At 48.3% G+C, this 13465-nt stretch overlaps 1 protein-coding gene across 3 annotated transcripts in view; it reads left to right on the forward strand.

Moving 5' to 3' along the window:
* The first annotated feature begins 56 nt into the window (after window positions 1–56).
* Window positions 57–13465, forward strand: part of CDAN1 (codanin 1) — a 59307-nt gene continuing 45898 nt past the window's right edge. For 2 of the 3 annotated variants that reach the window (XR_016440303.1, XM_090033328.1), the window contains exons 1-5: window positions 57–237; window positions 2299–3026; window positions 6273–6497; window positions 9277–9470; window positions 10017–10133. Coding sequence is in view for 2 of the 3 variants with exons in the window: in XM_090033328.1 (XP_089889454.1) it covers window positions 142–237; window positions 2299–3026; window positions 6273–6497; window positions 9277–9470; window positions 10017–10133 (1360 nt within the window). In the remaining variant the exon portion in view is untranslated. The remainder of the gene's footprint in view (window positions 238–2298; window positions 3027–6272; window positions 6498–9276; window positions 9471–10016; window positions 10134–13465) is intronic. The other variant, XM_090033329.1, reaches the window with a different exon arrangement.

Raw genomic sequence — 13465 nt, forward strand, 5'->3', positions numbered from 1 at the left:
CCCGCCCCGGGCCAGGGCTGCGGCCGCGCTCCGTGACCCCGCCCCCTTCCATTTGGCGCCCCGCGCTGCAGGCCCCGCCCCCGCCCGGCGTCCTCCCGCGTGTCCCCGCGCCCAGCGGTCGCCCGCTCCGCCCCCCCGGGAATGGCGGCTGCGCTGGAGCTGGTGCTGCGGGAGGAGGTGGCGCCCGGCGCCCTGGTGCACTGGCTCAAGCACGACCCCGGGCGGCGCCCGGCCGAGGTACCGCGAGTCCCGGGGAGGGGGCGCCTGGGCCCGGGGGTGCGGGCGCCGGCCCCGCCCGGGAGCCCCCCTCCCGCCCAAGGCCGCGGCAAGATCCTGAGTCCACCCCCGGCGGGGCCGAGCTAGAGGGAGACGGCGCCCGCCCCGCCACTGCGTTGACACTTCCCGTGAGGCGGGAGGCCGCCTCGGCCCGCTGGGGCCGTGGGCGTTGGGCGTTGCGGCGGGAGGGAAGAGGCGGGCCCGGGTCTGTCTCCCGCTCCCGCCTCTCTTCACGTGAAGCCTGGCTCGGGATTGTAGTCGTCTGCTGCGAGAGTGGGGCCCAGCGCCAGCCTCGTGGGAGTTGTGGGGTTATTATAGTCCTTGCCGCCCCCTCGCAGCAATTCACAGCTGCAGTTTGGGAGTCAGTGGTGGCAATGGTTGTCAGCGCTGGCACCCTGCGGGGTGTGTGGGTGCGGGTGAGCTGTGTTTCAGTAACACCACCTATCAAAGGGGTGGTTTGACCTCTTGGTAGCAGCTCAGACTGTCTCCCTTATTATGTAATGTAGATGAGGAGTATCCCCAACTTCATGGGTCTTAATAACTGGAAGAGGCTGCTGCCTGACCTGTAGAAGTTGATCGGTTGTCCCTCTATTGAGCCCATTTTGCTGAGGGGGAAGCTAAGGAGCTGAAAGAGTACTTGTTTTGCTCCAGGCCACGTGGCAACTTGCATCTGAGCTAACAGAGCCCAGGTCTCCTGATTTTCCAGTCTTGTGCATTATTTCTCCCAAACGTAACAGTAGAGCAGGGCAAGTGAGTTTGCTGTTAGTTTGAAGTCAGGCAGAAGGCAGGTCACAGCGGGGCACCTTAGTTACAAGCTCTCGTCTGCCAGTAGGACAGTGGAGAGAGCAAATGGCTTTCTTTTTTATCTGAGATGAGTCCAAGTTTGGTGTAGTTGGCCACTGAAGTTTGTTTCTGCTCTCAAACGGTCCTTCCCTACCCCCACAGCCTGTGCCCGTAGCAGAACAAATACGTCGAGCAAAGGAAGACTGTTGTTCCTCCACCTTCTTAAGAAAGCTTTCCTTAAATACAGACTCTCTGTTCTCCTCTGAATATGTTGCTTTCTGCTTCACAGGGGGAGGAACCACAAAGCTTTTCCCTTTTGAATAGGATCTAAGGGGAGAGCGCAAGTACAGTGGCTCTGACATTAGTAAGAATATGAATGGCTGCCCCAGGAAGTTCTGGCATTTTTGTTACAAACTTTGCCTGCTTCTTTTGTGAGGAAAACAAATGATATCTACTGAAAGACCAGCAGAATCTTTGTCCTCATTGCATGAAAGAATTTAGGTTATATTTTAGTAACGTATAACAAAAATGTTCCTGACACTATTCTTAGATAATTTACAGGTGTTATGCTTTTTAGTTAAAGTTTAAAAGATGTTAAAGCTACGTTTTTAATTAGTTTTATTGATTGCAAGCTTTCTGCATCACAAACCCTATAGCAATCCGTATTTTCACTTCTGTGGTTAGTATAATTCCACTGAAATATAATCATGTAAATGTATGTATCGGACAAAGTAGAATCTCAGATTGGTGTACAAATGTTCATTCTTATAGCACCCCTCTGAGGAAACAAGTGGTATTAGCAGAACGCTGGGGCACAAAAAATTACCAACCATATGCATTATGAATTAATTTTGGTTATCAGTGTCTAGTGCTTTACATAAGATGCCTAAAAAAGGCCTTATTTCTAAGTGTGGATCATCTGTAGCGCTCTTATGCTAGTGAGGACATTTGAATAAAATAGGCTCTGCTGATCTGCAGTAGGGCAGCCAGAAATAGAGTGGATGCTTTTGTTTATCTCGCCCAAAGTAGACTGAGGACTAGCTGTCGGATCTGGGAATAGAATCAAGAACTCATGAATCTCGGTGGCTTGCTCTGACTATTAAACATTCTTCTTGGAGCTAAAAGTGTTAAAAAACCCCTAATTACTTTTAATTCATTACAGCAATTTGAAAGAGAAAAAATGTGATAACCTTTAGTTTTGGGTATTTTTCATTAATGCTTTGTCCTCTTTTCTTGCAGGAGAACCATATCCATGAAAAGCTGGTATCTCTTAGTTTGCCTCAGAAAGACTTTGTGCCTTTCTTCTTGAATTTTTTAAGGGAGCAAACCGGTCAGATCCTGACCAACGGGCCTTCCACCCCTGCAAAAACACCAAATTCCAAGGCCCTTGGAAACTCTGCTGGCCGTGGGAGCCAAAGGACAGGCTCAGAAAGGAGGTCAGGAAACACAACAGGGTCAAGCAGCAGCCGAATGCAGCTCTTTACCCAAAAAGGCTCTGCTAACTCCTGTTCCCCAGATACCAGCTTTCCCTCTTCAGCTGTGTCAGGTGGCGCTCCTGCATTTACTGGATCAAACCTGTCAAGCCCCAGCAGTGATTTTCCCAGTGTGGTCTCCAGTGTGAGCCCAAGCTTTGGTTGCAGCCCTGTATTTAACCACAGTGAGAGGCGCTCAGCCCAGAAGGCCAACCTGGGGAGCTTTTTTGTGGCCACGCCAGAAGTTCAGCCAGCAAGGCGAGGCAGAAGAAAGGGCAACAGTTCCGCCAGTACCTCTGGCCGACAGGTGGCTCGGGATCTTGGGCGATGTCTTGCTGATGAGGAGGATGGGAAGAGTGATAATACGTCATGGAGTGGAGGGAGGAAGAAGCGCAGTGAAGTGTTGGGTGTCTCTGCCAGTTCCCCACCTGATCAGCTGAACCTCAACAACTTGGAGGAGTTCCCACCCATGTGCGCTTCTTCTGGCTTCACAAAGTAAGAGCATCATTATTAACTGTTGGTGTATTTAGAAAAATAGGACAGGCTGTTTTCTGGGAGAGCTGAGATGATTGTCATCAACAATTAAATACAAAGGATGCCATATCTGAAAATCAGGCCTCTGGAGTGTTTCACTTTTGAAAATACTAGGTGTCTGTAACGTATAGGTGTCTGACACTTGGAGACCTTTATCTTGGGAAAATATCTTCAGGTTAATTCCTGGGATTTAGGGTTTCATTAGGAGGAGGAGGGATGATCTCTGCAAAATGGGTTTGCCTAGTAGGGTTTGCTGAATTCTGATACAAATAATAAGTTCCGAGTAGAGATGCACTGATGTATTGGTCCATAGTAGATTGGCACTGATAAAAGGAAAATTGACGTGTTCGGCAGTCAGCTTTTTTTGGCCAGTATAGCCAATAATGTCTGATAAATGCTGTGTGCTTGTGTGCAGACACATGCATGTACATGGCCAGGAATGTAGCCTGGCAGCTTGAAGAGCAGCATCTGGCTGGTAAGTCTGGGAGAGTGGGGGGGAAGGAGCATGGGGGTGTGGATCGAGGCTCCCAGAGTGAGCGAGGGAATGGGGCAGGAGCAGGAACTAACCAGCTTAGATGGGGCATGAGACATAACTGGAAGACCCGTGTGGGGGGAGTGGGGGGCAACTCCCAGCCATTGGGCACACCTGTGGGGGAAGCATGGGGGGGTATATGCCCCCCCAGATTCATGTGCAGGGCAATGGTGGGCTGCCTGCTGTGGGCTTAGGGCCAGGGCCTGCGTCAGCCTCTTCCCGTGGGTGGGCTGGGCCAGGGCTGCATTTGGGGTGGGTAGTGCCACTGGGTGGGGAGTTATGGGGGTGGGGTGGGTCTATGGTGAATTTTGGAGTAGCCGTAGCCCACCCCATAGCCACCTCTCCCAGTGCCACCTGCCATGCCCCTCCTCGCCCGGATCTGCCTGCTGGGAAGCAGCTAGTACAGCCTCTGGCCCCATGTTGGCAGTGGGCAGCCTACCCTTGCCCCATGTACAAATCCAGGGGGTACATGTTCTCTGTTCCTCCCCTGGGGGTATCCACAGTGGCCAGGAGCTGCGCCCCCCAGATAAGCCTCCTGCAGCTCTGTCCTGTACTGGCTGGGCAGTGCCTGCCCTTGCCTCATACCTTCCCTCACTGTGGAGCCTCAATCTGCCACCCCCCCCCACACACACACCCCTTCACCACCACAGATTTACCAGCTGGATGCTGGTCTTCAAGCTGCCGGGCTGCATACTGGTCATTGGATTGGTATTGGCCGATACGGCTGGTTAATAATCATCCATCAGAATTGGCCAAAAAATCTTTTATCGGTTGTACCCCTAGTTTCAAGCTATTCAGACAGTGACTGATATGAAAAGTGTGAAGACCGATCAAATATAAGTATGAAACAGCAGTGCTAAGTAGTCTCAATAGGTCTGTGGCAGCTAATGTACATCAGGCAGCATATTCATTCTAGAAAAGAGAAGTAAGGTAGAAAGCAATAAATTTATCCTTGTATTTCTGCTATGTTTTGAAAGAGAGTGTTATATAAATCTTGGTGTCGAGCCTTTTCCCAAAGCCTTGCTGTAATTTATCTTATGCTGCACATCCACCTCATGAGTGTAGGTAAACACTGTTTTATGAGAACATTAAACTGAGGCATGAAAAAGTTAGTAGTTGCTCAGATACACCCCAGAGAATTTATGCACAGAAAAACTCAAAATTATGTAAAATTAATTACATTTTTTTACATTGCATCTTATATCCTTAATATTTGTGCCAAAAACCCCATCTCTGTGTGTGGGGGCCCCCCGATGCATGTCTGTCCCACCCCTCCCTCTCCATGGTGAACAACCCCCACTGCCAGTGGCATCAGCAGGCAGCGGGCCCTCGGAGTGCTCACGGCTGCAGCAGGCAGTCACCCAACAGTGCACAGCTCTGGCTGAGTCCTGAGGGCTGCAGTGGCAGCATGGAGCCAGCCCAGCCCTGCCCATTGGCACACACCTTCAGACCAGACTGGGCTGGCTCCATGCAAGCACACGGGGCTTGTGGTGGGAGCTGCACACCATCAGGCCAGATGGGCTCTGAGTCTCCACGTGGGGCGTCCAGTACTTCAGTGGGTAGTTGCATGTGGGGACAGGTAGTCAGGTGCTCTAGGACCACGTGGGCGCCATGCCTTCATGTTCAGCTTCCTGCTGGAGTGCTGGAAGCCCCACATTGAGGCATGGAGGCAGGCTGGCCCGGCCCAATGGCCTGTGGCTCCTACCTGCAGTGCTGCAAACTCCACGTGCTAGTACAGAGCCTGCCTGGTCTGGCTTGAAGGCACATGCCAGCAGGCTGGGCTGGGCTGGGTGGGCTCCATGCTGCCACATGCCACTCCTGGGACTCAGTCCCATATGCTACTGGGAGTGCTCTGCCTGCCACAGCCATGAGCACCCCAAGGGCCCACCTGTTGCTGCTGGCAGATGTGTGACAAGGGGGCCCATGCCTACCCACAATCTCCACACGCACACACCCCCCTTGCTGCAGGCAGGAGCTCCCCTCCCTACTGACCAGATGTCCAGTGGCTTGCCACCATGCTTGGTGCCTTCATATGGGGCTCCCAGCTGGAGTGTTGGGAGCTCCGTGAAGGCACAGAGTCTGCCTGGGTTAAATTATGCAAAATTATGCAACCATGTGGGGTCATACGCTTTATGTGCAATATTGCGCAGGCGCAGAATTGCATATTTCCCCTGGGTGTACATAATACAAAGCAGGTAAGACCTCAGGAGCCCTGACTCCCACTACCCAATTTGACTCCTTGGTCACATTTGCATGAATGTTTTAGGATGTTTTAGAAACAGATGAGGCCTCTGAAACTTGGCATATCCTAATTTATGAGTCTGATGATTTGTTTGGGCTGAACTGTTGATAAGCTCAGTGATACTATTTATCATCTGCTTTCCACTACAGTGGTTATAGTTAGTTATTTTTATATCAGCATGGTGAAGTAGCAGGAAGTACATCATATTTTAACAGGACCATTATAATACTTGTTTGCTGGATACCTACTCTATCATTAATTGGGATAAAATCGATGACTGCTAGATGAAGTTACAAATATGCTCCATTTTGTTTTTCTCCTTCCTTGTCAATTTTATGCTGGCATCAAAATCGTGGAAGTCTCATGGATTTGATTCCGTACTTTGATTCTTATACTTTATTTAAATGGAAGCCTCTTTTTTTAATTCTTTCAGCAAAAGTAAGCCATCAAGACGAATTAACCCCACTCCAGTGAGTACTGAGCGCCCACTCTCCAAACCCAAGATGTGCTTCACTTCTACACCAGTCAGCCAATCTCCAGCTGCTCGGTTTCCACCTGGAGCAAGTCATGAAGCCTTTGTGACTATTCAGGAAGGAAACGTTGCTTCCACTGCAGGGAGCAGCCTTCAAGAGGAGAGAGAGATGCTGAAGAAAGAACGGTACAAGCATGGGTCGTGACAGATTTGCTAGCTCTCATTTGCATAGATGTTGCTAATATGGAAGGCTGAGCAGAATAAAAAGTGTCCAAAGCAGGCTGCAGTTGTTAAAGCAAAAATTGATGTAAAAGTGAATGTTGCAGTTACACCTCATTGCCTCCATAAAGGTTTTGTGCTCCAAATTATGTGCCCTCAGGCATGTCTGTGATCCCATTGTCTTCCAGTCCAAGTCTACTGAAAGCCAATTGTTTTACACAGGTATAACAGGGAGTCTTGTGTTAGGGCAGTGTGATTGCATATGTGAAAGCAAGGGCCTAAATTGCCTTGTAGCAACTTAATTAATTTTGGTAATATGTGAGAAGCGTGACTTGGGATTTGCAAGTCAGGCATACAAAAAGCAATTCTTTCTTTTACAAACCAAATAAATTAAGTTTGGAGTTTTGGAACAAAGTGGAAGGACTTTCTACTGGAAGGAGGAAAGTGAAAGGATTTTCTAGCATGCACTGAGTAATGATGTGACAGTTGGTTCCTAGTTCTGTTTCTCTTATGATTTGCTGTGTGATGCTTACCTTTACTGAGGCACAGTAAGGTGGAACATAGTAATATTCCCTGGGGTGGGGTGTTTGGAGGATTAATGCTTCCAAGTTTTGTTCGAAAAGCCATTATTTACAGGAGTTTAAAAAAACCCATCAGCATTCTGCATAAACTGAGTTGGCAGACTCCTTAGGGAGGGGTATACCTGAACAGCTACCTAATGTATCAGATGGTGTCCCATCTCCCCCTTACCTTCCCCATTCTTCTTTTTAGATTGCAGATGCAGTAGGATCCTATTATAAGGACTGATTTGTCCTTTTTGGTTTTTTTAATTGAAAGGATGATTGCATGTGGATCCATGAAATATGGGACTTTTCCAAGGCAAACATACAGAAATGTTCATTTTGAATGGATGGAATGAGTCTGATTGGACATCTAGAGTGAAATTTTGGGCCTAGTGAGGTTAATTGGGTAAGAATGTCTTCCTTGAGGGCCAAACCTTTTTCCCATTTAACTTTTGTCTACTTAAGTTCCGGATTCGGCTCATAATAGTGAAACAGATCTGTCATGTTTTGAGTATGTGTGAGTTCAGGAAACTTGACTTGTTAGCAGCTTCCAGCCCTTTAGTTCTCTGACTGGCTGTAATTTACCTTTCTATTTAGGTTTTGGACTTAAAATATGGTCTAAAAGTCTGACCTTGAATTGCATTCTTTAAAGCCTTCTTAAAATCTCTTTGAGGCTGGTTACTACAACTGAAATGCTAGTAAACAGTAACAAACAAAGAAAATGAAATTCACACCCTAGGTAAATGACTAAAGTGCAACTGAATGGAATTAAATGTATTTAATTTAGGCCCGAATTTGGTTAGATCATTGTCTTTGCTGGAAGATGGCTTTTTAGAAAGTAATTTGCACCTCTGGGTATGAGGTCCTTGCAGTAGCTAGTGCAGGATAATAGAGAAATGCCACTGAAATGCACCTGATCCAGTTCCACAGCATTTTCTCAGTGTGTCCTTTAGTGTGTGGGCTAAATGGACTTTGAGATGGGGTAATGAATTATACTCTTTCAGGTGTGAATGTTCCATTTCCTTCTAAGATGGTAGTCAGATATTTAATTTCTGTTATTTTCTTTAGACATCTTGACTTTTTGTGAGCTGTTCTGAATGTTGTTGCACTTTGAACAGAAGTTTTGGTGAACTGTTCACATTGATATGGATGCCTTCTTCCTGAGTGGCAACAGCAAATTTAGAAACTAGCATGGTGTGCAAATAATTCATTCCTTAGAGCTTTGACTACCTTGCATTTATCAGTTTACATTTCACCTGCCATTGCATTCCCAGTTCATCTGGTAGTTATCCCCTTAGATTTGTCACGACTTATCTGCAATTCTGCTGCCATAGGCAATGCATAGGGGGGCATGTGCTCCCCCTCAGAGTGGCCACCACTGGCTTCTGCAGGCAGTCACCATCCTGCGCCCCCCACACCCTGCTGCTGATGTAGCTGCCAGCGGCTGCGGGTAGTCCCTGCCTGCCATTCACCCCCTCCGCCCCTTGCCACTGACACTGCCTGCAGGCAGTCCCCTCTCAGCCCACCCTCGCTGTTGACATCACTGCAGCTGCGTGTGGGTGGTCTCCACTCACTGCCACCGCACCGCCACTGCCTGCAGGTGGTTGCCTCTTGTCTTAAGAATGTGATACCCTTTGTAAATATTAAGGAGCTTAGCTTCAAATAATTTGGTAGGTATTGTCCCCATTTTGGAAGATAGGAGGCTTTACCACAAAGAGATTGAATAACTGGATTTAGATGACTTGCTGAATCAATGGCAGAATTGGAATTGGATGCAGTTTCTGTTGACTTCCAGTTCTATGCTTTAACTCGGTGTTTCCCAACCAGCGTGTCGTCAGAAATTAACAGGTGTACCGCAGATTTTTGCCATGGCAATGATTTACAATAGGTATGGGGATGGGGAATGCCTTAAAAGGTGTGCTGCGGAAAAATTGTTATTAACGCAAGTGTGCCTTGGACTGGAAGAAGTTTGAATACACTGCCTTAACTATAAGAGTCTTTTCTCATTAGATAGGAGATTAATTTATTCAGCAATTTGACCCCTTACCCTGTATGGAAACTCATTTATATTCTGTAAATGACACAATCAGTTTATACAGGTATCCCATAAAACCAGATCTTTCTGTCTAGATTCTTGTGATGTCATTCCAAGTTCCTTTGTATTTGTTGGCTTTGACTTTCAGATGCAAGTTGCTGCACCAGGCTTCTTCTCCTGCAGGCCTGTCTCTGGAGCCCAGCACTCCTACCAAACTTAGCTACACTCGAAGTGCAAGCCTCCCTCCTGAGGGCCATCTGATGACCTGTCCACATCTCAGTAAGGTCTCCTGCAAAAAGCAACTAGATCAGCTGGCCTTGCTTTATTCATCTTGTATAGCAGGTGAAGAACTATGGAATGAGGAGACTGACTTTTCTGTGTTCCTTCAGTTTGAGTCTGTCTGGAGAAATGAATTTGTGTAATGTCATCTTCACATTATTGTTTAGAGTCCATTACAGGTTTAATGCAAAGGGGTGCCACTTAGAGAGTAAAAACACAAGACATCCATTCATTCCTTCTCAGGCAAAAGCCTAGGAAAAAAGATGGGCCTTACACAGTTCTTTGAATCTCAAGTTACTGTGGTGTAATTGTGGAAAGAAGTTCCAGAACTAAAGATTTCTTTTCAGATAGTACTAACTAAGATGCTGTGTTATAGATAATTTGAAAAATCTTATGGCTTACTGTTGGGTAGAATGGAGGTGCTAAGTTTACCCAGACAACATGCATGCTATGCCTGTGTAGTGGGACTAGGACAGTGAGGAGGTTTTCAGCTGATCCTTTCATATATCAGCCACTATTGGATGCTTGAGGTTTGGTTAGCCATCTCTCGGCTTATTGAAACAGGCCAGTGCTGAGTGTTTAGTTGTTATCTCATGTGTTCTCTTCCAGAAAACCTGGTTCCGAATATTTTCCTGGAGCTCTTTTTTGTTCTGCAACTGCTGACTTCCAAGGGAATATCTGCAGACGATGGAGAGAGTGATTTGGAATTTAATCAAGGATGTAAAGGTCAGCAACAGTTTTGACTGGATAGGTTGATTTCTGCAACACTAATGGGGTACATAGCACGTCACTTTTAACTTAGGAGTTCCTCTCAGGGGAGTTAGTGGCTGGAAATCATTACCACTGAAGTCTTCTGAGGCTTACATGCAGTGAGTTGTTACACTCTGTATCACTCAGTGTGACACACCAACTCATCAGTGAACAAATACATAACTGAAGCTTGGTTGCTACCCAGAAGCCAATACCTACCTTTAGTCATTGTACAAACCTCTTTCTCATACTTGGTGGGTGGGGCGGAGAGGGAATCTCAGTATCGGGTGAAGGGAGTATGTTGCTTTACAATTATAGTGTGGGTCCCAAAACATAAGTAAAAGTGGACTGTGGCTTCCCAGCAAATGAGCTTGACATCTTTGCCGTAAATGAATGCATAGAAGTTTTATAATCCATCCTCGCTGTCTTAAAAGGCAGGCTATGTCAGCTTACTGCTACTGTACCAGAGTCCCCCTGTTTATCTCTCAAATTAGATTTTCAGTGAGAAGTGATTCACCAAATTTCTTCCTCATTCACTTTTATCCAAGCCAGAATTACCCCGAGAATTACTACGAGTCTAAAGCCAGATTCCACAAGGACACAGATGCACTGGGACCCGTCAGTATCTGGGATTTGTGTGCATGCATTTTCTGGCAAATCTGGACAGTACTTGTATACAGTTTGTTTTCGAGTTAAGATAGGCAGAGAATTGCTTCCAGCTAAGACTAGCTCGTAATACTTTAGTTAAGAAAACGCTTCTTGTTTTGCATCTTACCCATATATCCAAAGCCCCATTCTTGACAAGGTTATGTGCACTTCAGCTGCTGGATAGAGGATCCTGATGGTTAGTTATATTTGCTCTAGTTTTAGGCCTCAGTTGGCAAATTCAGGATATAGGCCCACTGATATGCCCATCCTGTTTCAAACCAGTTTAGATTGGAGTTTTCTTTTTGCTGAAGAGGGAATATGTTGGATTCTTTTGTGGTTGGTGCTGCTGCAGCAGAACACATCTGTCTTGGAAGGGCGTCCGTTTGCAAACCCCTCTATATGCTTAACTTCCTTTAGTATCACTGGAAATACCATGACTTGTAAGAATGACCTTTGAAAGGAGCCTTTTATCTTAGGTTGATACTTGTCTAAAAATATATAAATTAGCTGAGAGAGAAAGAGAGGATGTGAACATATATTACAATTACAGCCATCTGGAATTATACCAATATAAGCTGTTTTGACATAATTTGTCTGCATGAATGTATAGCAAGGGTGGGCAATTATTTTGGGTGGAGAGCCACTTACCTAGTTTTGGCGAGCTGTTGAGAGCCCCATGGGTAGCCCCACCCCTTGACAGGTGCCCTGCCCCCTTGTCACCAACTTGGGACCAATGTCTCAGGGCCAGCACTAGTGGGGCTCAAAGCGGGGTGCAGGCTGGCAGGGGTCTGTTGAGCCAGGCTGGGTTGCACCAGCAGGGAGAGGGGGGATCTGGCCCAGCTCCATAGAGCCCCTTCTGGCTGGGACCCCATGCTCCTGCCACCCTGCTCTGGGCCCCGCCAGCATTGGCCCCAGGACACCAGTGTCGGCCCTGTGCTCCCGCTGGCTCCCACGCCTGCTCACTCCCAGTGCCCCCCAGCCCCATAGTACAGGCTGGAGGGCAGCATGCAGCCCTGACCTCCTGCTCCCCAGCAGGGAAGGAGCTGGTGCTGAACGTGAGGGGAAAAGCATCCCCTTGCCTGCCCTGTGCCAGTGCTCCCTGCTGTAGCCACTCACAGCCTGTGTGGGGCTGTCTTTAGCAGGCACAGGCAGCCCCTCGTGGTCTGCAAACAGCTGCTGCAGGGAGCACTGGCCATGGGGCAGGTGAGGGGACGCTTTTCCTCCTGCACTCAGCACCAGCCTGTAACCCGTCCCTGCTGCCAGACTGGGCCCTTGCCCATGCTGGACAGTGTTTGCTGCTGCTGCCTGCCTGGAGCTCGCCCACTGGGCAGCCCAGAGATGGCAGTGGCAAATGCTGCCTGGCATGGCAAGCAGGGGGCCCACAGCTGCTGCTGCCATGCGCAGCCCTGACAGGCGAGCCTGGAGCCGGTGCGGGGCCCAGGGTGGCAGCAGGGGCGGGTTACAAGCTGGTGCAGAATGCAGGGGAAAAGCATCCCCACGCTGCAGCCTCTCACAGCCTGCATGGGGCTGCCTGTGCCTGCTCAGGACAGCCCCACGTGGGCTGCGAGCAGCTGCATCAGGGAGCACTGGCCACGGGACAGGGGAAGGAGCCCAGGGAAAAGCTGAGCGTGGGAGAAAGGCGGCCCCTCTCCTGCCCCATGGCCAGCGCTCCCTGCTGCAGCTGCTTACAGCTCATGTGGGGCTGCCTGTGCCTGCTCAAGGCAGCCCCATGCAGGCTGTGAGTGGCTGCAGCAGGGAGCACTGGCCACAGGGTGGGGGAAAGGCTGTTTTTCCCTCCTGCTCAGCTTTTCCCAGGGCCACTTCCCTGCGCTTTCCCTGCCTGGGGTCCTCCCCTACCCCCCGCTTCCCCCTCCCCCCTTACCTGAGGTTCTGGTGCGGGAGCAGTCACATGGTCCCAGGCCAGAAGGGGGTGGAGGAGTGTCAGGCAGGCCCTGCTGTTGTGGGAGCCTCCTGGGGCTTTCCCTGGGTCCTACTGCCCCTGCCTCCTGTCATTTTTTACAGGAACCAAGGGCAAATCAATATTAATTTTCTAAATTTTTTAGGGGCCCCACTGGCAGGATAAAACAGCCTTGCAGGCCATATTTTTCCCGCCCCTGATGTACAGTGATGTAAGGGGAGCAAATAAGATTTCATTCAGTGTTAGTTGAGTGATTTAGCTCACTGAAGTCCTGTAGTTCTTTAGCAAGTACATTGTAACAGCTGGGCACACTTCTTAGCATCAATTTCTTGTTCCCTTGTAAAGCAGTTGAAAGTCCACAGTCAGAGTCTGAATCTCTGACCCAGTAGTTATGGCACTCGTCTGGGAGATTCAGCCTTGAGTTTTTGTTTTGTCTCCTAAGTGGAGATCCTGGTTTTCTCCGTTTAAAAATCACACATCTCTGATAAAACCCCCCATATTCATGCTTTTCTGTGATTAAAATGAAACGCCACTATATATATATATAGGTATCTGTTGAACACAACAGTTTATTGATATATTTACAATGTTAAGGCAATTTGGAAGTCTCCCAGTGCCTCAATGATTAAAATAAAATAAATTCTAAAAACCTGTATATTTTGGCATTTGGGTTTTTTTTGGTTTTTTTTTTTTGTCATGGAAAATCAGAGCTCCCCCTGCCACCTTCACTCATTAGGACATG

The sequence above is a fragment of the Crocodylus siamensis genome, chromosome 2, assembly GCF_052110815.1.
Source record: "Crocodylus siamensis isolate JL-2025a chromosome 2, ASM5211081v1, whole genome shotgun sequence".
NCBI classification, from domain to species: Eukaryota; Metazoa; Chordata; order Crocodylia; family Crocodylidae; genus Crocodylus; species Crocodylus siamensis.